Source organism: Camellia sinensis, chromosome 10, assembly GCF_055761805.1.
Source record: "Camellia sinensis isolate YWXY chromosome 10, ASM5576180v1, whole genome shotgun sequence".
Taxonomy (NCBI): domain Eukaryota; kingdom Viridiplantae; phylum Streptophyta; class Magnoliopsida; order Ericales; family Theaceae; genus Camellia; species Camellia sinensis.
In genome coordinates this window covers 25,310,132-25,334,320 of record NC_138970.1, presented here as the reverse complement: position 1 = coordinate 25,334,320, position 24,189 = coordinate 25,310,132, and the positions used below count along the sequence as shown (strand labels likewise).

The 24,189-nt window shown below is 37.5% G+C and overlaps 1 protein-coding gene across 1 annotated transcript; it reads left to right on the top strand.

Moving 5' to 3' along the window:
- The first annotated feature begins 2,781 nt into the window (after positions 1-2,781).
- On the top strand, positions 2,782-19,091 carry LOC114276555 (leucine-rich repeat protein 1). The gene is made up of 6 exons (XM_028218340.2): positions 2,782-3,250; positions 5,317-5,388; positions 5,484-5,627; positions 17,696-17,767; positions 17,850-17,921; positions 18,671-19,091. Exons 1-6 carry the CDS (start codon positions 3,030-3,032, stop codon positions 18,741-18,743), a joined length of 654 nt encoding a protein of 217 aa, XP_028074141.1. The 5' UTR covers positions 2,782-3,029; the 3' UTR covers positions 18,744-19,091.
- Positions 19,092-24,189: the final 5,098 nt, after the last annotated feature.

The window sequence follows — 24,189 nt, the reverse complement described above, 5'->3', positions numbered from 1 at the left end:
AAGGGATAAAATTCCACAATGAGAATTATTGGAGAATAGAATACTTTATTGACTTGGGCAGTCACCATCTATGACCTAGTCAATTTTTTTGAACATTTAAAGTTATGGGTGGAGGAGAGACATCATTGTGTGTAAACAGCTACATTCAAACGAAACAGGAATTTTTCCACCCTATCTATGCAATTCAAATGAAATGAAACACAAAAGCTTTCAAATGAAAACTAAAAACAAAAACAAAGAAACAAGAAAAAAGAAAAACAACAAATTAATGTTTATAAAAGGATATCATCCTATCTATGAATGAGAAGACCAACCATTTGGATGTTTTAAACTACACACAAACAAAGAAAATTGGCCAAATCAAACCAACAAATCAATTTATGTCATTAACACCACACCAGCACACCCACCCACCCCTCCTCAAACCATTTAATGTATCGTGTAGTAGTATCAAATGATAAAAGAGTTTGGAGAATTGTTTAATATTGAGATTGAAATAAAAGTACATTAAAAATAGATGAAAGTGTTAAAAAGATACATTGTGGTGGTGTTTGGGAAGGATTTCTTGGGCTAAGTTAGCCATGTAAGGACAAAAAAGTTGATTTTAGCCACATGGAGACAAAAACTTCATAATCGCTTGCCACCAACCATGAAAAATGCCTAACACCCCCAGTGGGGGTCACTGGGGGTCGCCCCTGATAGGCTGAAATTTTTTTTTTTTTTTTTTTTTTGAAGTCCACCCAATGGCAGTGTGCCACCTGCCACTGGGGGTCACTGGGGGTGCCCCCAGCTGGGGGTCTGTAGCATAGCCCCACCAACCATTGTCAAGGTAAATTTACAAATCTACCCCCACATAAGAGAGGGGCATCACCACAAAAGCTTCACAGTCACTTCTCAAAAAACACCTATTTCCAAAAAAATACACAGGACGTTGAAAAAAAAAAATTAAAAACGTTTTTTTGGTTTTTGTTAAAATATTTTATAAAAATAAATTTAAACTCTATTTATAAAAATATTTTAAAATATTTTAAAATTTTTTTATTATGTATTTGGTTATGATTTGAGTGTAGAGATGTGAAAGTAATATGGAGTTTCGAGTTATGTGTTTGGTTATGAGTTTTAAAAATAATTTACTAATTGAATTTTATTTTATGTGTTTGATTATGATTTGAGTGTAGAGTTGTTTTTAAATTTAAAATATTAACATTTTAAATTATTTAAATTTTTTGAATATTTAAAGTATTCAAATTTTTTGTTAAAATAAATTTTTAAATATTTAAATTATTTAAATTTTAACCATTTAAGTTTTTTGAATATTTATTTTCATTTTTTGCTTATTAAATTTTTTAGATTATTTACATTATTTAAATATTTAAAATAAAATTAAAATTAAAATTAAATATTTAAAATTAAATTATTTAAAATACACAGGACAATAACATAAAACTTCACTTTTTATCATTTCACAGAAAATGAAAAAAAATAAATTAAAAAACACATGAAAAAATCATTTGTAAAAAAAAAATTAAAATACATAAATTATTTAAAAAAAATACGCCTCATTCAAAAATATTTTAAAATATTTAAAAAATTACAAAAACATAAATTCAAAAAAAAATTAAAAAAATCATTTGGGTTAAGGTTAAAAAAATATTAATAAAAATAAAAAACACATGAAAAAACCATTTGCAAAAAAAATAAAAAAAGACCTTAAAATATACAGGACAATTATTTAAAACTTCACTTTTTATCATTTTACAGAAAATTTTAAAAAAAAAATTTAAAATCAACATAAAAAAACACATGAAAAAACCAAGACAAAAAAAAAAAAAAAAAAAAACAAAATTAATGTAATAAAAAAAACAAATATTAAAATGACCAAAAAAAACCATTTAGGTCAACAATTCCATAGCACAGCCGCCGAAATAAAAATAAAATTTAAAAAAAAAAAAAGAAGGGAAAGCGAGTGGTGACATCACAGTTGGACAAAATTAGTTGCAGGGACAGTTTAGTAATATTATATATGGACATCTCACCAAAAAGTTAAAAAGTTAAAAAAGTCAAAAAGTCCTTCCCAAACCAGACTTTTTAGCCCTAAGTTAAAATAGTCAAAAAACCAACTCACTTCCCAAACGGAGGCTGTATTCAGTTAAGAAGTGTCTCGTGTTTTTTAATTTATTTGTTTTTCTTGTGCTTATGGACGGTTAACACCCTCAAACAACATTTGCATTGCGTGTCTCTTTTATTAATTACACTATAATAATTCATAGCAAAATCTAAATCATGAGGGTACATAACTTTATTCACTAATAAAATCTCGTAACATAATCAAAATAATTCGTAACTAAAAGTTTTCTCATATGATGCTTGTTGATAAATACACCATAATAAATCACAATTAATCCCACCATTTTTATGATATAGTAACATTCTCCCTAACTATAAGTATTAAATTATAAATAATATAATTAAATCATAACTTTAGAAATGTTACATCATAATATAAAATACATCACAATGAATTTACGCAATAAAAATATTAGAAATTTTAAAAATTCTACTAAATATTTTACCAAATATCTTACATGGGTATGAGACTTACATAGAATTTACATTTGTGTGAGTCCCACACCTATATAAAATATTCGATAAAAATTTTAATAAAATTTTTAAGACGTCTAGGATTACACTGTAGACAACGAATTTAGTGTTAATATTTTAAAAATTATTCTTAAAAGCACTTTACTTTGCTTTTTTTTTTTTTTTTTTTTTTTTGCTTTTTATAAAAAATTTAAAAATACAAAAAGATTCGCTTCCCACAATATCCATCATTTCCTCTGTTTTTCCGTCTGTTATTCCCAAAACCGATTTGATGAAGTCCACTCTCCTCAACTTTTCTCTCTCTACATTTTCTTTGTGATCGCAGAGAATCAATCGAAACCCTAGCCATACTCAGACCAAGAGAAGAAGTAGAAGAAGAAGAAGAAAGTTTCTCTTTTCTCTCCCAAAAAAAAGGAGCTGAAAAAGCCATGGCTCGATTGAGCTTGAGCTTGAGATTGTGTGTGATTGTGATATCAGTTTTTACAGTTCCTTTGAAAGTGATTGGGAATTCGGAAGGGGGCGCACTCTACTCGCTCCGGCGGAGCTTGTTGGATCCAGACAACGTGCTCCAGAGTTGGGATCCCAACCTCGTCAATCCTTGCACCTGGTTCCACATCACCTGCAATCAAGCTAACCGCGTCACTCGCGTGTACCCGCTCTCTCTCTCTCTCTCTCTCTCTCTCTCTCTCTCTCTCCGTTTATGATTTCTGTGAATATTTTGAGTTTTTTGGCTTTCTATAATTGTTGTTTCTGGTAGGTAGGTAAGGTATATTTCTGGAATTTGATAGGTTAGGAGGGTTTTGGAAGCTAATCACTATGGTCAAAGGTTGAACTGAAACTGTTATTCCACTTACCTGAAATCTAGATAACAGCATATAGTGGGTACAATTAGTTTTGGGGAAATTTCACTTTAGCCTCTTCTGGTTTGGCCCATGTGCAGATTGTCCCTTTATCATTTAGTATGAAATAACCATATAACCCCCTTTGTGCACTGTCAAGCATTCTGTAACGGCAAGTGTGAAACATGTGTCAAATCAGAACATGAGGGCCCTATGTGCCCATTTCCAAATATCGAGTGGTATATTGCACATGAAGAAAACATTGGAGTTAAAGTGAATTTTACCTTCTTAAAAAATGACAAAGTATTCGTGGTTTGCACAATGAGTTTACTTAGTATTTTAGTCTTTTTTGCTTGAGCTATTAACGGACCTGACAGTGCATGCTAGTTCACATACCACAAGGGGTTTATGTGCTTATTTCCAAATGGCAATGGGATTATGTGCACATGTGCTTATTTTCAAAACATATTTAGAGTGCATAATTTCAATTCATAAGAATGCAAAACATCGTTACTATGAAGAGATTCATCACGAAAGTCGTATTGGTTCAATAATCTCTTTAAAGTGTCAGAGAAGTGTTCGATGTTATGAATTTAAAATTTTAATTAAGGCATGTTGAAGAAGTATCATACACGCCTTTTAGGAGCATACACCAAGTGTTGTGTCCGACGTGGGTGTCCCACACAACATGCCTCCTCCATAGAAATGTCTGTGTTTCTTAGGTTTGGGTATTTTAAGTTTCCAAGGACATTTATTTAGCTTATTCTCTTTTCCAAAGCATCATAGATGAGTTTATTGTGATTTTCCTTAGATTTGTGGTATCATTTTATGTCATGTATCTTTCAAAATATGGTCCTTCCAGAAATTTAGTAGCAAGCATGTTAGTCGCATGCAAACTGTTTTTAGTAAGAACACTATGAGAATTGTAAAACATGGTAGGATGATAAAATATTTTGATAAACCTAGATGTTTCACATATTTCACCCCCCTTAGTATGTCTTTTATTTGCAAATTCTACTTTACTATTTGTTGGGATTTCTACCTTTTAAGGGTTACATAATCCACCAATGCACCTACACAATGGAGTCCCTACCCTTAAAACACCTCCCGCGCCGGATGAAGGTGAAATCCAATCTCAAGGTTCTCATACAACTACCTAGAGAATTTACTAGTAACACTAGGTAGCACCTTTTGTCAACTTCATTTTCATTGCATTGAATTTCGGGAGGAAAATCTGAAGTGAAAAGTGAGGTTAAGAGATTCATATTTTACAGATTTGTAGGGAGTGTGGTGGTTCATGTCTTCGAAAATGCTATGGTTCTTCAAAATTTGATGTTTGGAAGAATTTGGAACTCAAGAGTAATTGTTCGTCATTATATCTTGAAAGATATCCATTAATGAAATAGAATAAGATTTCATTGCATGAAAAGATAAGGAGGACATGTTTCCATTTTAGGATATTTAAAATAATTCAGTGATTTTGCTTATGGTTTGTGTTTATGTGTAGGCATTGTGTTATTCATGAATAATAAGGGGATGAATGGATGACATGCTATACTTTCTGGTTCAATATTTTGAATTGATAAAAAAAAAAAAAATGACAATATTTTGAATATAGTGGGTGCTTGGATTGCTAATTCATTAATAATATGTTCTGAATTTTGGCCCTTTTTGTTTGATCTTTTGGGAACAAGGGACCACCTTTGGAATTTTGGTATTTCAAATTTTGATACTTCTCATTTCTTCTTTTTATCTTTCTCTACATGTCAAATGGCTAATTCTTGTTTTCTAATCACTCTGATGTAGAATGCACAAGCCTGAAATAGTTATTGCTGATGCATCTCTTACCCATCATGTTATGCTAACTTCTTTGCAGGGATTTGGGCAATTCAAACTTGTCCGGTCATCTCGTTCCTGAAATTGGAAAGCTTGAGCATCTGCAATATCTGTAAGTATATTCTGTTTCTTGATTTGTTTACTTGCCAACAATGGATGCACTTGAGAGGTCTTTGTGAGTTACTGGAAAACTTTCTGTGGATGCAGGGAGCTTTACAAAAATAACATTCAAGGTACAATCCCTGTTGAGCTAGGTAACTTGAAGAGCCTAATTAGCTTGGATTTGTACAACAACAACATCTCAGGGATCATTCCTCCTGCACTTGGGAAGTTGGAATCTCTAGTGTTCTTGTGAGTATGACCTTATCATTTTGTTTACTCTGTATGCCTGACTAGACTGGCCCAAGCGGTGTGTTCTTCAGGCCATCTCCTTGTTAGGATCAAACACACCCAAAAAAAAATTATCTCACACATATAGAGAATACAATATTTACGTGGTTCGGCCCAATGCCTACATCCACGGACAGAAATGAGAATTTTCACTAAAATGGAGCAAAATACAAATACAGAGGAGGAGATGAAACTCACTCAACTCACAGCTCTCACTCTCCAATTTCTGATATAAAACATCCTCTCCCTCCCGTCTCTATTTATACACAAAAGGAGTAGGTGGGAAAGCCTTCATTCTTGACTTGGGTAGCCTCCATTCTTGACCCTTGCTATGGTTGGTGGCTGTCAAGCTTGACTTGGTTGGTTGCCTTCCCACGTTTTTCATGCATGTGGGTTGGTGGCTGCCAAGCTTGACTTGGTTGGTTGCCTTCCCACGTTTTTCATGCATGTGGGTTGGAACAACAATTCTCCCCCTCCATACCCATATGCATGACTGACTTCTCACTTGAAGTCCATCCCGGCAATGTCTCTGCAAATTTCGAGTTTGTCTCTCAAGACCACCTTTGTAAGCATGTCAGCTGGATTCTTATCTGTGTGGATCTTGATCAGTTCCAATAACTGCTTGTCCATCACTTTGCGTATCCAATGATACTGAACATTAATGTGCTTTGTGCGAGAATGGTACATCGAATTCTTGCTCAGGTCTATGGCACTCTGACTATCACAATGTACCGTGAACTTTTCTTGCTTTAATCCCAACTCTTGGAGAAACCGTTTCAACCACAACATTTCTTTCCCGGCTTCCGCTGCGGCAATATACTCTGCCTCAGTTGTGGATAAAGCAACACACTTCTGCAGCTTGGACTGCCAAGACACAGCTCCCCCTGTGAAGGTGAACAGAAATCCTGATGTAGATTTCCTACCATCAAGATCGCCTGCCATATCTGAATCAGTATAGCCTTCCAAGACTGGTTTAGCATCTCTAAAGCACAAACATATTTTTGCTGTACCCTTGAGGTACCTCAGAATCCACTTGACTGCTTAATGCTCTTTTCCTGGATTGGAAAGGAATCTGCTTACAACTCCAACCGCATGAGCAATATCTGGTCGGGTGGACACCATTGCATACATCAAACTCCCTACAGCGGATGAGTAGGGAATCGCCTCCATCTCTTGTCTTTCCTTCGTAGAGGAGGGACAAGAATTCTTGCTCAGCTTGAAATGATTAGCCAGCGGAGTACTGACTGGCTTGGCGTCTTTCATGTTGAACTTCTCAATCACTCGTTCAACGTACTTCTCCTGTGACAGCCACAACTTCTTGGCTTTCCTGTCACGCATAATATTCATGCCCAAAATTTGCTGTGCAGTTCCTAGGTCCTTCATGTCAAAGGACTGTAATAACTCCTTCTTCAGTGATCTGATTGTTGTGGCATCTTGTCCAACGATCAACATGTCATCAACATAGAGCAGAAGTATGATAAAGTTTCCACCAGGAAATGTTCTGACATAAACACACTGGTCTGCAGCAGTTCTCTTGTACTCATGACCTACCATGAATGAGTCAAACTTCTTGTACCACTGTCTCGGCGCTTGTTTGAGGCCGTAGAGACTCTTCTTCAATCTGCAGACTAAGTTTTCTTTCCCTTTGACTTCAAAACCTTCTGGCTGCTCCATGTAAATTTCTTCCTTCAGATCACCATGGAGAAATGCTGTCTTCACATCCATTTGTTCAAGTTCCAAATTCAAACTAGCTGCTAGTCCCAAAATTACTCGAATGGATGTCATTTTCACAACTGGCGAGAAGATTTCATCAAAATCAATACCTTTCTTCTGCCCAAAACCTTTGACAACCAATCGAGCCTTATACTTGACTAGCTTTCCGCTGCCATCTTTCTTCAACTTGAACACCCATTTGTTCTGCAATGCTTTTCGACCCTGGGGAAGTTTCACCAAATCATAAGTCTGATTCTTCTGCAAGGATTGCATCTCTTCTTGCATAACTTGCTGCCAGCTACTCTTCTCCTTATGATTTTGAGCTTCTTGAAAACTTTCTGGCTCCCCCTCATCGGTAAGCAAAATATACTCAGAAGTAGGGTATTTGGTTGACGGCTTAAATTCTCTTGTTGATCTTCGTAACTGTGGACCAACAGTCTCTGGTAGAGGGGGTTGTGGCTCCCCCTGCTCAACACCCTCTGCTTCTGGATCTTCTTCTTCTAGAAATCCATCCTGCAACTCTACATCATTGACTGCATGCTGCGGTAACTCTTCTTCATCAGTGGCAAGCTGTGATGGTGCAGGGTTTGGAATAATTTCTGAAACATCATCAACTTTGGGTTTGGCTGGTTGCCCAAAGTCTTCAAAGGTCTGGCCTTCTTGAAACACTACATCTCGGCTTCGAATGACCTTTTTGTGTTTCGGATCCCACAATCTGTATCCAAATTCTTCATCTCCATAGCCAATAAAGATGCATGGAGTGGCTTTGTCATCCAGCTTCTGTCTGTGCTCCTTGGATACATGTGCAAATGCTTTGCACCCAAACACTCTCAAGTGAGAGTAAGAGATCTCCCTTCCAGACCATACTTCTTCTGGAATCTGAAAATTCAGTGGGACTGATGGCGATCTGTTGATCAAATAGCAAGCAACACGAACAGCTTCTCCCCAAAATGGCTTTGGTAGCTTTGCCATTTTGAGCATACATCTGACCTTCTCCACAATGGTTCGGTTCATTCTCTCGGCTACACCATTGTGTTGTGGGGTTCCAGGAACAGGCTTCTCATGCCGGATGCCGTGAGTAACACAGTAGGCTTTAAATTCTTTTGACGTGTACTCGCCTCCATTGTCTGTTCGGAGACATTTCAGCTTCTTTCCAGTCTCCCTTTCCACCATAGCATGAAATGTCTGAAAATGCTGGAACACCTCAGCTTTGGTCTTTAAGACATAAACCCATACCTTCCGTGATGCATCATCAATGAACGTCAGAAAGTATTTTCTACCACCCAAAGATTCCACTTCAATGGGACCGCAAACATCAGAGTATACTCTGCTCAACAACTCTGATTGTCTTTTGGATGATGAATGGAAAGCGACTCTATGATGCTTCCCAAATAAACAGTTGTCACAAGGATTTAATTTTGCATCTTTGGCAAAGGGAATAAGTGACTTCTTTGCCAAAATCTGTAACCCTTTCTCACTCATGTGACCCAGCCTTTTGTGCCACAAATTTGGTGACGTCTCATCTTCTGCTGCGTTGAGGCTATTTGAATTCACCTCCACATGAGTCTTGTATAGTGTGCCAATTGCCTGTCCTTTGGCTACCACGAGAGATCCCTTTTTCAACTTCCATATGCCTTTGCCAAAGTAGTTCTCATAGCCTTGTCGATCTAAGGCTATCCCTGAAATAAGATTCAGGCGTAAATCGGGAACATGCCTGACATCTTTCAACACCATCGTGCACCCAACTTTGGTTTGGATATGAACATCACCAATTCCCACAATTTTTGAAAAACTGGAGTTATCCATTTTCACTGTACCAAAATCTCCAGCTTGGTACGTACTGAAGAACTCCTTCTGGGATGTAGCGTGGTAGGAAGCTGATGTATCTACCACCCACTCGGTGTCGTTGTCTGACATATGGAGGCATTCTTCTTCTTCAACAGAGAATAATGCAATATCCTCTGAGACAGTAACTGCAGTGGTCCCATCTTCGGTCTTTGGCTGTCTATTGCCTTGTTGTTGTCCTCCCTTCAAGGCATAGCAATACTTCTTTATGTGACCCTCCTGGCCACAATGGTAACATTTGAACTTTGGCCGGCTCGTACCTTCTCTGGATTTCCCTCTGTCTTGAGATCTTCCTCTGCTGTGTCCTCTACTTTTGCTTCTTCTCCTGCCCCTGCCTCTACCTCTGCTTTTATTTTCTGTGACGAGGGCATGGGATTGATCTCCACCCATTTCTTTCTTTCTTGCCTCTTCACTAAATAAAGCATCTGTAACCATGCTCATGGTCAGTTTCCCTTTTGGGGCAGAGTTGCTGAGGGACACCACTAATGTCTCCCAACTGTCTGGCAAAGAACTAAGCAGCAATAGGGCCTGCATCTCATCATCTAACTCCATTTTGACAGTTGTTAGTTGGTTCACCAAATTTTGAAACTCACTGGTGTGTTCAGCAACAGAGATACCGCCTTTCAACTTCAAATTCACAAGTCTTCTCATCAGGAGGGCTTTGTTCCGAGCAGTCTTCGACTGGTACATGCCTTCTAACTTTGTCCAAAGAGCATAGGCATCAGTCTCCTGGGCGACATGGTGGAAGACACTGTGATCAATCCATTGTCTGATCTGGCCAATGGTCTTTCGGTTCTTCCGTTTCCAGTCTTCGTTTTTTTTCGTTGGTGGTTTAACTCCATTAAGCTCAATGGGGTCAAACAAATCTCAGCAATACAAGACATCTTCCATTCTGGGCTTCCAAATGGCATAATTGGAAGCATTTAACTTTATCATAGAACCTGAAGTCGACGTTGATTCCTCCATCATACAAAAATGATCTTTGGCTGAAAAACAAGTTTTGCTGTGGAGTCCGGACTGGTCAAATTAGCCGGAAAAACACTTCGGATTGTCAAAAGAAAGACGGCAAATTTTTGAAAGCTTATTTGCAAAATCTGACCGTACGGATGTGTCCGAAATATTCCAAATAGTTTGAAAACACTATTGGCTCACCCAAATCGGACCTCAAATGGGTTAGATAAAGCCAAAACAATTTTAACGGTTTAGATCGGCAGAGTCTGGTGCGCCTGAGAAGCACCAGATTATTCCTCCGGTTCTGCTGACGTCAGCCTGACGTCAGCGGCTCGATCAACGCTCTGACTCGGCTTGGTCAACTCGGCTCCGGCTCGGGCGGCTTGGTGCGCGCGCGTGCGGCGCGTGTCTGCGCGTGAACTCACGCGTCTTCTTCCTCTGAAAGCGCGTGCGGCGCGTGCCGCGCGTGGTCGCGCATGGGAACGGCGTCACAGGCGCATGTGGCGCGTGAGAGGCCTTCCGATCTCTGTTTTTAACGCGGTTTTCACCTTTGTGCTCGTCTCGTCGAGTACTTCAATGTGGTGTAATCAAAAGTAGATTTCTACCACTTTGATTTCTGGGTAAGTTTTTGGAACAACACTCTGTTTTTCCAAAAAACGTACAACACCGGCTCTGATACCACTTGTAAGGATCAAACACACCCAGAAAAAATTATCTCACACACACAGAGAACACAATATTTACGTGGTTCGGCCCAATGCCTACATCCACGGACAGAAATGAGAATTTTCACTAAAATGGAGCAAAATACAAATACAGAGGAGGAGATGAAACTCACTCAACTCACAGCTCTCACTCTCCAATTTCTGATATAAAACATCCTCTCCCTCCCGTCTCTATTTATACACAAAAGGAGTAGGTGGGAGAGCCTTCATTCTTGACTTGGGTAGCCTCCATTCTTGACCCTTGCTATGGTTGGTGGCTGTCAAGCTTGACTTGGTTGGTTGCCTTCCCACATGCATGAAAAACGTGGGAAGGCAACCAACCATGTCAAGCTTGGCAGCCACCAACCCACATGCATGAAAAACGTGGGAAGGCAACCAACCGAGTCAAGCTTGGCAGCCACCAACCATAGCAAGGGTCAAGAATGGAGGCTACCCAAGTCAAGATTGAAGGCTCTCCCACCTACTCCTTTTGTGTATAAATAGAGACGGGAGGGAGAGGATGTTTTATATCAGAAATTGGAGAGCGAGAGCTGTGAGTTGAGTGAGTTTCATCTCCTCCTCTGTATTTGTATTTTGATCCTAACAGTTCGGCCCAATGCCTACATCCACGGACAGAAATGAGAATTTTCACTAAAATGGAGATAAGGAGAAGAGTAGCTGGCAGCAAGCTATGCAAGAAGAGATGCAATCCTTGCAGAAGAATCTGACTTATGATTTGGTGAAACTTCCCCAGGGTCGAAAAGCATTGCAGAACAAATGGGTGTTCAAGTTGAAGAAAGATGGCAGCAGAAAGCTAGTCAAGTATAAGGCTCGATTGGTTGTCAAAGGTTTTGGGCAAAAGAAAGGTATTGATTTTGATGAAATCTTCTCGCCAGTTGTGAAAATGACATCCATTCGAGTAGTTTTAGGACTAGCAGCTAGTTTGAATTTGGAACTTGAACAAATGGATGTGAAGACAGCATTTCTCCATGGTGATCTGAAGGACGTGTTGTTCCAACCCACATGCATGAAAAACGTGGGTAGGCAACCAACCAAGTCAAGCTTGGCAGCCACCAACCCACATGCATAAAAAACGTGGGAAGGCAACTAACCAAGTCAAGCTTGGCAGCCACCAACCCACATGCATGAAAAACGTGGGAAGGCAACCAACCAAGTCAACCTTGACAGCCACCAACCATAGCAAGGGTCAAGAATGGAGGCTACCCAAGTCAAGAATGAAGGCTCTCCCACCTACTCCTTTTGTGTATAAATAGAGACGGGAGGGAGAGGATGTTTTATATCAGAAATTGGAGAGTGAGAGCTGTGAGTTGAGTGAGTTTCATCTCCTCCTCTGTATTTGTATTTTGCTCCATTTTAGTGAAAATTCTCATTTCTGTCCGTGGATGTAGGCATTGGGCCGAACCACGTAAATATTGTGTTCTCTGTGTGTGTGAGATAATTTTTTTTTGGGTGTGTTTGATCCTAACAAGTGGTATCAGAGCCAGTGTTGTATGTTTTTCGAAAAAACAGAGTGTTCCAAAAACTTACCCAGAAATCAAAGTGGTAGAAATCTACTTTTGATCACACCACATTGAAGTACTCGACGAGACGAGCACAAAGGTGAAAACCGCGTTAAAAACAGAGATCGGAAGGCCTCTCACGCGCCACACGCGCCTGTGACGCCGTTCCCACGCGCCGCACGCGCTTTCAGAGGAAGAAGACGCGTGAGTTCACGCGCAGACACGCGCGCGCACCAAGCCACCCGAGCCGGAGCCGAGTTGACCAAGCCGAGTCAGAGCGTTGACCGAGCCGCTGACGTCAGGCTGACGTCAGCAGAATCGGAGGAATAATCTGGTGCTTCTCAGGCGCACCAGACTCTGCCGATCTGAACCGTTAAAATTGTTTTGGCTTTATCTAACCCATCTGAGGTTCGATTTGGGTGAGCCAATAGTGTTTTCAAACTATTTGGAATATTTCGGACACATCCGTATGGTCAGATTTTGCAAATAAGCTTTCAAAAATTTGCCGTCTTTCTTTTGACAATCCGAAGTGTTTTTCCGGCTAATTTGACCAGTCCGGACTCCACAGCAAAACTTGTTTTTCAGCCAAAGATCATTTTTGTATGATGGAGGAATCAACGTCGACTTCAGGTTCCATGATAAAGTTAAATGCTTCCAATTATGCCATTTGAAAGCCCAGAATGGAAGATGTTTTGTATTGCTGAGATTTGTTTAACCCCATTGAGCTTAATGGAGTTAAACCACCAACGGAAAAAAACGAAGACTGGAAACGGAAGAACCGAAAGACCATTGGCCAGATCAGACAATGGATTGATCACAGTGTCTTCCACCATGTCGCCCAGGAGACTGATGCCTATGCTCTCTGGACAAAGTTAGAAGGCATGTACCAGTCGAAGACTGCTCGGAACAAAGCCCTCCTGATGAGAAGACTTGTGAATTTGAAGTTGAAAGGCGGTATCTCTGTTGCTGAACACACCAGTGAGTTTCAAAATTTGGTGAACCAACTAACAACTGTCAAAATGGAGTTAGATGATGAGATGCAGGCCCTATTGCTGCTTAGTTCTTTGCCAGACAGTTAGGAGACATTGGTGGTGTCCCTCAGCAACTCTGCCCCAGAAGGGAAACTGACCATGAGCATGGTTACAGATGCTTTATTTAGTGAAGAGGCAAGAAAGAAAGAAATGGGTGGAGATCAATCTCATGCCCTCGTCACAGAAAATAAAAGCAGAGGTAGAGGCAGGGGCAGGAGAAGAAGCAAAAGTAGAGGACACAGCAGAGGAAGATCTCAAGACAGAGGGAAATCCAGAGAAGGTACGAGCCGGCCAAAGTTCAAATGTTACCATTGTGGCCAGGAGGGTCACATAAAGAAGTATTGCTATGCCTTGAAGGGAGGACAACAACAAGGCAATAGACAGCCAAAGACCGAAGATGGGACCACTGCAGTTACTGTCTCAGAGGATATTGCATTATTCTCTGTTGAAGAAGAAGAATGCCTCCATATGTCAGACAACGACACCGAGTGGGTGGTAGATACAGCAGCTTCCTACCACGCTACATCCCAGAAGGAGTTCTTCAGTACGTACCAAGCTGGAGATTTTGGTACAGTGAAAATGGGTAACTCCAGTTTTTCAAAAATTGTGGGAATTGGTGATGTTCATATCCAAACCAAAGTTGGGTGCACGATGGTGTTGAAAGATGTCAGGCATGTTCCCGATTTACGCCTGAATCTTATTTCAGGGATAGCCTTAGATCGACAAGGCTATGAGAACTACTTTGGCAAAGGCATACGGAAGTTGAAAAAGGGATCTCTCGTGGTAGCCAAAGGACAGGCACACTATATAAGACTCATGTGGAGGTGAATTCAAATAGCCTCAACGCAGCAGAAGATGAGACGTCACCAAATTTGTGGCACAAAAGGCTGGGTCGCATGAGTGAGAAAGGGTTACAGATTTTGGCAAAGAAGTCACTTATTCCCTTTGCCAAAGATGCAAAATTAAATCCTTGTGACAACTGCTTGTTTGGGAAGCATCATAGAGTCGCTTTCCATTCATCATCCAGAAGACAATCAGAGTTGTTGAGCAGAGTATACTCTGATGTTTGCGGTCCCATTGAAGTGGAATCTTTGGGTGGTAGAAAATACTTTCTGACGTTCATTGATGATGCATCACGGAAGGTATGGGTTTATGTCTTAAAGACCAAAGCTGAGGTGTTCCAGCATTTTCAGACATTCCATGCTATGGTGGAAAGGGAGACTGGAAAGAAGCTGAAATGTCTCCGAACAGACAATGGAGGCGAGTACACGTCAAAGGAATTTAAAGCCTACTGTGTTACTCACGGCATCCGGCATGAGAAGACTGTTCCTGGAACCCCACAACACAATGGTGTAGCCGAGAGAATGAACCGAACCATTGTGGAGAAGGTCAGATGTATGCTCAAAATGACAAAGCTACCAAAGCCATTTTGGGGAGAAGCTGTTCGTGTTGCTTGCTATTTGATCAACAAATCGCCATCAGTTCCACTGAATTTTCAAATTCCAGAAGAAGTATGGTCTGGAAGGGAGATCTCTTACTCTCACTTGAGAGTGTTTGGGTGCAAAGCATTTGCACATGTATCCAAGAAGCACAGACAGAAGCTGGATGACAAAGCCACTCCATGCATCTTTATTGGCTATGGAGATGAAGAATTTGGATACAGATTGTGGGATCCGAAACACAAATAGGTCATTCGAAGCCGAGATGTGGTGTTTCAAGAAGGCCAGACCTTTGAAGACTTTGGGCAACCAACCAAACCCAAAGTTGATGATGTTTCAGAAATTATTCCAAACCCTGCACCATCACAGCATGCCATTGATGAAGAAGAGTTACCGCAGCATGCAGTCAATGATGTAGAGTTGCAGGATGGATTTCTAGAAGAAGAAGATCCAGAAGCAGAGGGTGTTGAGCAGGGGGAGCCACAACCCCCTCTACTAGAGACTGTTGGTCCACAGTTACGAAGATCAACAAGAGAATTTAAGCCGTCAACCAAATACCCTACTTCTGAGTATATTTTGCTTACCGATGAGGGGGAGCCAGAAAGTTTTCAAGAAGCTCAAAATCATAAGGAGAAGGGTAGCTGGCAGCAAGCTATGCAAGAAGAGATGCAATCCTTGCAGAAGAATCAGACTTATGATTTGGTGAAACTTCCCCAGGGTCGAAAAGCATTGCAGAACAAATGGGTGTTCAAGTTGAAGAAAGATGGCAGCGGAAAGCTAGTCAAGTATAAGGCTCGATTGGTTGTCAAAGGTTTTGGGCAGAAGAAAGGTATTGATTTTGATGAAATCTTCTCGCCAGTTGTGAAAATGACATCCATTCGAGTAGTTTTGGGACTAGCAGCTAGTTTGAATTTGGAGCTTGAACAAATGGATGTGAAGACAGCATTTCTCCATGGTGCTCTGAAGGAAGAAATTTACATGGAGCAGCCAGAAGGTTTTGAAGTAAAAGGGAAAGAAAACTTAGTCTGCAGATTGAAGAAGAGTCTCTACGGCCTCAAACAAGCGCCGAGACAGTGGTACAAGAAGTTTGACTCATTCATGGTAGGTTATGAGTACAAGAGAACTGCTGCAGACCAGTGTGTTTATGTCAGAACATTTCCCGGTGGAAACTTTATCATACTTCTGCTCTATGTTGATGACATGTTGATCGTTGGACAAAATGCCACAACAATCAGATCACTGAAGAAGGAGTTATTACAATCCTTTGACATGAAGGACCTAGGCCCTGCACAGCAAATTTTGGGCATGAATATTGTGCGTGACAGGAAAGCCAAGAAGTTGTGGCTGTCACAGGAGAAGTACGTTGAACGAGTGATTGAGAAGTTCAACATGAAAGATGCCAAGCCAGTCAGTACTCCGCTGGCTAATCATTTCAAGCTGAGCAAGAATTCTTGTCCCTCCTCTATGAAGGAAAGACAAGAGATGGAGGCGATTCCCTACTCATCCGCTGTAGGGAGTTTGATGTATGCAATGGTGTCCACCCGACCAGATATTGCTCATGCGGTTGGAGTTGTAAGCAGATTCCTTTCCAATCCAGGAAAAGAGCATTGGGAAGCAGTCAAGTGGATTCTGAGGTACCTCAAGGGTACAGCAAAAATGTGTTTGTGCTTTAGAGATGCTAAACCAGTTTTGGAAGGCAATACTGATTCAGATATGGCAGGCGATCTTGATGGTAGGAAATCTACATCAGGATTTCTGTTCACCTTCGCAGGGGGAGCTGTGTCTTGGCAGTCCAAGCTGCAGAAGTGTGTTGCTTTATCCACAACTGAGGCAGAGTATATTGCCGCAGCGGAAGCCGGGAAAGAAATGTTGTGGTTGAAACGGTTTCTCCAAGAGTTGGGATTAAAGCAAGAAAAGTTCACGGTACATTGTGATAGTCAGAGTGCCATAGACCTGAGCAAGAATTCGATGTACCATTCTTGCACAAAGCACATTGATGTTCGGTATCATTGGATACGCGAAGTGATGGACAAGCAGTTATTGGAACTGATCAAGATCCACACAGATAAGAATCCAGCTGACATGCTTACAAAGGTGGTCTCGAGAGACAAACTCGAAATTTGCAGAAACATTGCCGGGATGGACTTCAAGTGAGAAGTCAGTCATGCATATGGGTATGGAGGGGGAGAATTGTTGTTCCAACCCACATGCATGAAAAACGTGGGAAGGCAACCAACCAAGTCAAGCTTGGCAGCCACCAACCCACATGCATGAAAAACGTGGGAAGGCAACCAACCAAGTCAAGCTTGGCAGCCACCAAGCATAGTAAGGGTCAAGAATGGAGGTTACCCAAGTCAAGAATGAAGGCTCTCCCACCTACTCCTTTTGTGTATAAATAGAGACGGGAGGGAGAGGATGTTTTATATCAGAAATTGGAGAGTGAGAGCTGTGAGTTTCATCTCCTCCTCTGTATTTGTATTTTGCTCCATTTTAGTGAAAATTCTCATTTCTGTCCGTGGATGTAGGCATTGGGCCGAACCACGTAGCGTTGGGATGATTTTATCTCATTTCCTCATGATCCTCCTTGAATCCTTTGTTGTCTAGATGATTTATTTTGTGATCGAAGAACATGTGTGTTCAGTTATGTAGAAAAGTATGGAGCAATTTGTTAATCACTTGTGTTTCCCTTTTGTTTGATATATTGTCATTGAAAATTAAAGACTCTCTCGCTCTAGTACACAAACAGTGAGGCTGTCATCATGCTTGCATACAACTGCCATATGCACCCGTGAATCCACATCCTAATTCCTCATTTTTACTTGGCAGACGTCTTAATGATAATCAGTTAACTGGGAAAATCCCAAGGGAGCTCACTGGTATTTCCAGCTTGAAAGTTGTGTAAGTGAAAAACCCTAGTGTTTGAATTATTAGTACTATATTCATTGTGACTTAGTGTCAAGACATCTGAATGATTTTGCAGAGATGTCTCAAACAACAACTTGTGTGGAACAATTCCTACTACAGGTCCATTTGAGCACATCCCATTAAACAAGTAAGGTTTCCTTGATTCATATAGTTCTGCAATTTATTTTTTCTTGAAGTTCGTTGAACTCGCTCCTACAGGGAGGGAAAAAAAGAAGGAAGAACTTTAACTCAAACTCAAACAAAAATAGGTGATTGCAATGTTTACCATGTAAGCCTACTATATTGGCTCTGTCCAGAAAATCAAGGAGATAAACCTCATGGGAACATTTTCTATGTTATTCAAGCCTCATTACCTATCCAAAAAAAAAAATGGAAGAAGAAGAAAGAAGAAAACAAAAGGACAAAAAACAAAAGGACTGTGTGGAGCTTCTTCTTTTTTTATAGTCATAAACAATATCTGCATAGGCTTCTAACTATGATTAGTCTCAGTGAGGTGTGCTAAAGAAATGAGATTTTGGTAACTATTTTCATATATGAAAATGGGGCATTTGATTTGGGATTACTTTTGATGTCAAACGGATTCATGACTCATACAAGCAAATGATGTTTATAAATCAGAGAGATCTATGTCCAAGCAAGATGAGAACATAGAGAAGATTGCCGCATGCTTTTGGTAGAAACAGAAGATTCTTTTCTTTTTTTCTCTCTCCATTTTTTTTTTTTGAGATTCAATGATTTTGCATGGACTGAAGCTTGCTTGGAGATGGTGCTTAATTTCATACTCTTTTGGCTTTTCTTTCTTAGAGCCTATTTGCCTGCTGTAATCCGACCTTGGTTTTTTTTTTTTGTTTTGTTTTTGTTACTGGAATTTTGTAGCTTCGAGAACAATCCTCGACTGGAAGGTCCAGAGTTACAGGGACTTGCAAGTTACGATACAAACTGCTCATGAAAAACGGGTGATCAGACGCAGGAACTTGCAATTGTTCTCTCGGCATTAGTTTGGTGTTTTTCTTCCCTAAAATGTTGGTGTTCGTTGTACTTAAAAAAGTTGTTTCAAGTCTGTTCATGTAAGTTCGTATGATATATAGTATTGGGCTAGGTTGTGAACACAGTTTAACATGATAATTATCTGTAAAATCATTACACTACCATCAACTGTAACTGTACTTTTTTGGGTATTGTAAGTGTAGTTTTTTTATGAATTAAGGAGTTTGTGCCGATGGCGTTTTGGAACTTAAGATTAGAAGGCTTGTAATGATCCTTATGTTAAAAAATCTACTGGCATAGTTGGATTTCAGTTTGTGATCATGCAACGACAATAGCAAAAATGTTATAGGGGAGAGAATCAAAGTTTGAATTGGGGATGAGAATTGTTTCTGATGGTTTTTAAATGATTCTTTTAGTATACTGGAATTGTTAAAAAATAAAATCAAATGAAAATAGTGGGAACAACCTGAATCACTCGGCAAACACAGGGTGGTGCTTCTCTCCCCACCCCTTTTCGAATTTTATTTTGCTTTACTCACCTGACACGTGTGTGGACAAATTTTTTTAATTCACACAATAAAAGTAGTGAAGTCGCTTTAAATAGGGCTGACCTAAATTGGCACTATTGCAGGGACTTTGATTCTTCATTTTATGTATATAATGGAAGATTTTTATTACATACCTAATGGTTATAAAATAGGATTGCAAGTGAGTAATGGCAATGTCAAAGTGGATAGACTGACAATGGAGGAGGAGCTAGGGGTGGGCATCAGGCTATCCAGACTGAGTAAGGATCTTTTAGAGTTTTTTTTTCTTAAAGTTTCTTAGAGTGGTGCATTGTGTAGTTGAGATTTAATGACAAGTCACATTAATTTTTCGGCATTAAATCTCAATCACACAATACACCACTTTAGGAAACTTTAAGAAAAAAATACTCTAGAGAATCCTTGGTGATCCGGACTAATCAATCTAGCCTACTATTAAATTAATTAATTGATTATAATATATATATATATATATATTTTTTTGGTTAGGATTTAGATTTTATTTGTATTAGTCCAATCTTATTGAAACTCACATCATTGTGGTAACGTGTGATTGAATTTATTTAAAAAAATCTTTTAATTTATACATAAAAATTTTCAATTTATAATGATGTTGGTATATTTATTTAAAAAATATAATATAATTGAATTTAAGTATAGAATGTTTTACACAAAAAAAAAAATAGCCCAATGAGTGAGCTTGAGATTTATAATTATTTTTTGGGTCAAACTTGGACAGATGTAGAGGCCAGGTCTTGGAGTCTTACCAAGCTTAAACAAACACAAAATCTTTTATTATATCGTGTTGGCTCGGCCAACGAATGCCCATCTTAAGCATATCTAATATGTATGAAGATGGAAATTCATTGTATAGTACAAACTCATTAAAAAAGTGATGCATAATATGCAAGTTATGTTGGTTGTTTTGGAAAGTTAGTTAAAAATTAATATTTAAACTTTTTTTTTTAAAAACATATAAAAAATTAGAAAGATAATGTAATCCAAAATAGATTAAAAGTTAAAATTTGGCTTAAATATCTTCCAAAAGAGCCCATTGTTAAATAATGTTAGAAAGTAGTGCATGGATTGATTTAGGGTTATTTTGGAAACAACAATGATTTAGACCACTAAAAAATGCACCACTAATAGCACTAATAGCACTAATGCATTGGAAATGACAAAAACAAAAACAAAAAAAAAAACAAAAACAAGGCATAGAAAGTGGGCGGAGCTCATTGCCACATCATTAGTGCTCCCCCTAGTGCTCTCTTTTTAATGCTCCCAAGTATTTTTCTTTTGGAAAATAGCAAGGAAACTTCTTTCGAAAAAAATATATATACATGTAAAAAAAAAATAAAAGAATAATATAACCTAAATAAATATATAAGTTAATTTTTTTTTGGGAACATCCACCTACGATCACATCAAAGTGGGGCTGAGCAACGAATTTGTAAAATTCGTAATCCGATCCAGTCCAGTCCAATTCGATAGGTTTGGATTGATTTTTTGAATCCGTGGTTCGGTTTCGGATTGAAGAATTAAAAATCCGTAGTCCACGGATTGGTTCCGGATTGAACTTCACGGTTCCGGATTGGAACCGATCCAGACCGTATACAAATAGTCTATATTTTTATTATACATCCTCCCTCATAGTATCTTCTCTTATTCCATATAAAATATAAACTCAAACCTAAACCCGCATAATATCTTCTTTTATTATTTTTGTTTGTTAGTTTTTAATTTTAATTTGTAATGGTCTAAATACTTATGGTGAAACCAATTTTCTTATGGTTGTTTAAATTCTAGAACAGTATGTCGTTATTATATAAAGACATGTTACTATTGTGAAACTAATATAGCGCTATGTTTATGTTTTTATGAAATTAAAGTATTATATATATATATAAATATATATTGTTATTTAATTATGTGAATCCGTGGTCCTAAACCGATCCAATCCGTATTTAAATGGATTGGTTCGGATTGGTTCCAAGATTTAAACAGATTGGATTGGTTCTAATTTTTCAGGAACCGTAAATAATGAATTGGTTCTGATTTTATTCCAATCCGGTCCAATCCGGACCATGGTCACCCCTAGTGAAGCATATCTTGCTTGTAACTCAAAGTAATGTTTTTAAAATAATATTAATTTATGTTTTAAAGCAATCAGTTTAGTTAGCCTCCGTTTGAAAAGTGGATTGACTTTTTAATTTTTTTTGATTTTTTTAATTATTTTAACTTGAGTTAAAAAGTTTTGGAAAGGATGTTTTGACTTTTTGATTTTTTTAACTTTTTTTGTGAGAGAAGAGTGTAATGATTATGGGTTAAATGTGATGTTTTGTTTATTGTGACTAAAATAATTTATTTTATCTTTTGTGACTATTTTAACCACAAACTAACTTGCCAAATAACACCTTAGTCCTGTCATAATTTTGAAATCATGCTGGAATGTAGCATTGGTCTTATTGGCGTTCAGAATGACAGGAGGAGTGAAAAGAGGGTAATAGGAAAGAGAGGATAGGATGTGAATGGCAGACATCAACTTAGAGAAAGGCCCTGTTTGGTAGAACTGTGGGAAAGTGCTTATAGCTTATGCCTAAACAGCTTATAGCTTATAACTTTCAGCTTAAACTGATTTCCAGCTTATTCTTAAAGCATCTCCTGCCCCACTCAAAGAATAAGCTGTTTTCTGACTTCCACAAAGCTATAAGTTATAAGTTATAAGTTAAACCAAATACATCAAAATAGCTTAAATTAAGCTGAAAGCTGAAATAAGCTGAAATTAAGTTGTACCAAACAGGGCCAAAGTCGGAGACGGAGACGGAAGTGAAAGTGAAAGTGAAAGTGGCTGGTGATGTTTCAACAAATAGTGTTATCCTTTTCAATAATTTTTGTTTACGATAAAATTATAAATATTAAAAAAATTGTTAAAATAAGAAGTTTAAAAAAAAAATAGGATGCCCTAATCTTACGACAAATGGGTGATAAAAATCAATTAATTAATCAAACAAAACCACAAGAAAAATTGTATTTATGCACAAAGTTTTTATATAAAAAATTTAATAAAAATTATGTGACAATATTATTATTATATATAAATCAATATATTTTTAACAGTAATGATAGAGACTAATAAAAAAATCCATTACTAATATCTCTAATGAGTTCGAAAATGTAAAAAAAAAAAAACACAAGAGATAATAATCACATTAAGGAGGAGCCACCTCATTAGTGCTCTCCTAGTACTCCATTTTTAGTGCTCCCAAGGATTAATCTATTTTTAAATATATTTTATTTTTAAATCACATTATTATGTATAAATATTATTTTTATTTTTATTTATTTATATAGCATTACATAATCATAGTTAAAACGCAGTGTTTGGCAAGAATTTTTTTGCGATTTTCTTTGATTTTTTTCACTAAAAGACAAAGTTTTTGCAAAACTAAAAAAAACAAATCCAAATAAAATATCACATCTAATCTCATAATCATTTCACTTTTTCTTTCACAAACATTACATCCAACCACAAAAAAATCAAACTATCTTCCTAAACACAAAAAAAAAATTCTCCAGTAATATCTTACAACTAAAAAAACAACATAAAAATCTACTACCCAAACACCCACATAGGAGTAACAAAATTTTTTGAAAAATACTTGAAACCTTCACAATTTTTGACTTTCACAATACTTAATTGATCTGTGACTACACATTATATTTTTTTATTTAAAAAAAATGCTTAAGATCCTTATTTTTTAAAGATTTCCACAATTCTATTTGGATCTCCACCATTGATGTATGTATGGAACTCACTCATATATATGTGGAGTCCACACCATTAATAATGGAGATCCAAAAAAAAATTTGTGAGGGTCTCAAAAAAAAAATAATAAATAAATAAATAAACATCTCAATCGTTTTTTTTTATTTTTTTCATAAGAGTGGTGATTCATCCCACTAATTTTTGGACCACTAATAGCTCTAATGAGCTTAAAAAAAAAAAAAAAAAAAAAAAAAAAAAAAAAAAAAAAAAAAACTCAAGCCAAAACATCACATCACATCACCTTAGTGGGGGTTACTGTGCCACATCATTAGTGATACTCTAGAACTCCCAATTTAGTACTCTAAAACATTATTCTTTTCATAAATGTGCTGGTGGGGGTGCTGGGATTCTGTGGCATAGCTCATAGTTTTTAGTGAACCGCGCGGCACAGATGGGTCGTGATTTGTTTTTGGTTGTTTCGATTATTAAAGACCACATTGATGGGACAGGTAACAGCCAGTTTGGATAGCGACGATAAACAATAAAATAATTCAATTCTGATTTTGGAAAATAATTTTTTTTTAAAAAATATTTTTATATTTTAATGTTTTTAATGAATTTTTTTAATATTTTAAGTAATTTTGTTTAAATTTTAAACACACCTAACATAAATATATTTAAAAAAATATAATATTTGTGAAAGAAATCTTTAACAAATACACTAAAAATCAAAAAATATATAAAAATATGAAAATTTAATACATTTTTCATATTTTTATGTATTTATTAATTTTTAAAAATATATTTTTATAAATATTTTACTATTTGGATACATCTAAGTAAATTGCATCTAAAAAAGTAAAAAAATTACTTAAAATTTTAAAAAATATTCTTTAGAAACAAAAAAATATGAAAAAAAAAACTTAATTTTTTGAAAAATACTTAAAACCCTCACAATTTTTTACCTTCACAACACTTAATTGATTTGTGACCACACGTTATGTTTTTTTTTTTTTTTTAAATGCTTAAGACCCTCATTTTTTGAAGACCTATTAATGTATGTATGAGACTCACTCATGTATGTGTAGGACCCATAC

Coding starts and splice junctions, on each gene's coding strand:
- LOC114276555 (XM_028218340.2), top strand. CDS start 3,030: ATGGCTCGATTGAGCTTGAGCTTGAGATTGTGTGTGATTGTGATATCA. Junction 3,251..5,316: donor GCTAACCGCGTCACTCGCGT/GTACCCGCTCTC, acceptor ACTTCTTTGCAG/GGATTTGGGCAATTCAAACT. Junction 17,768..17,849: donor ATTTCCAGCTTGAAAGTTGT/GTAAGTGAAAAA, acceptor ATGATTTTGCAG/AGATGTCTCAAACAACAACT.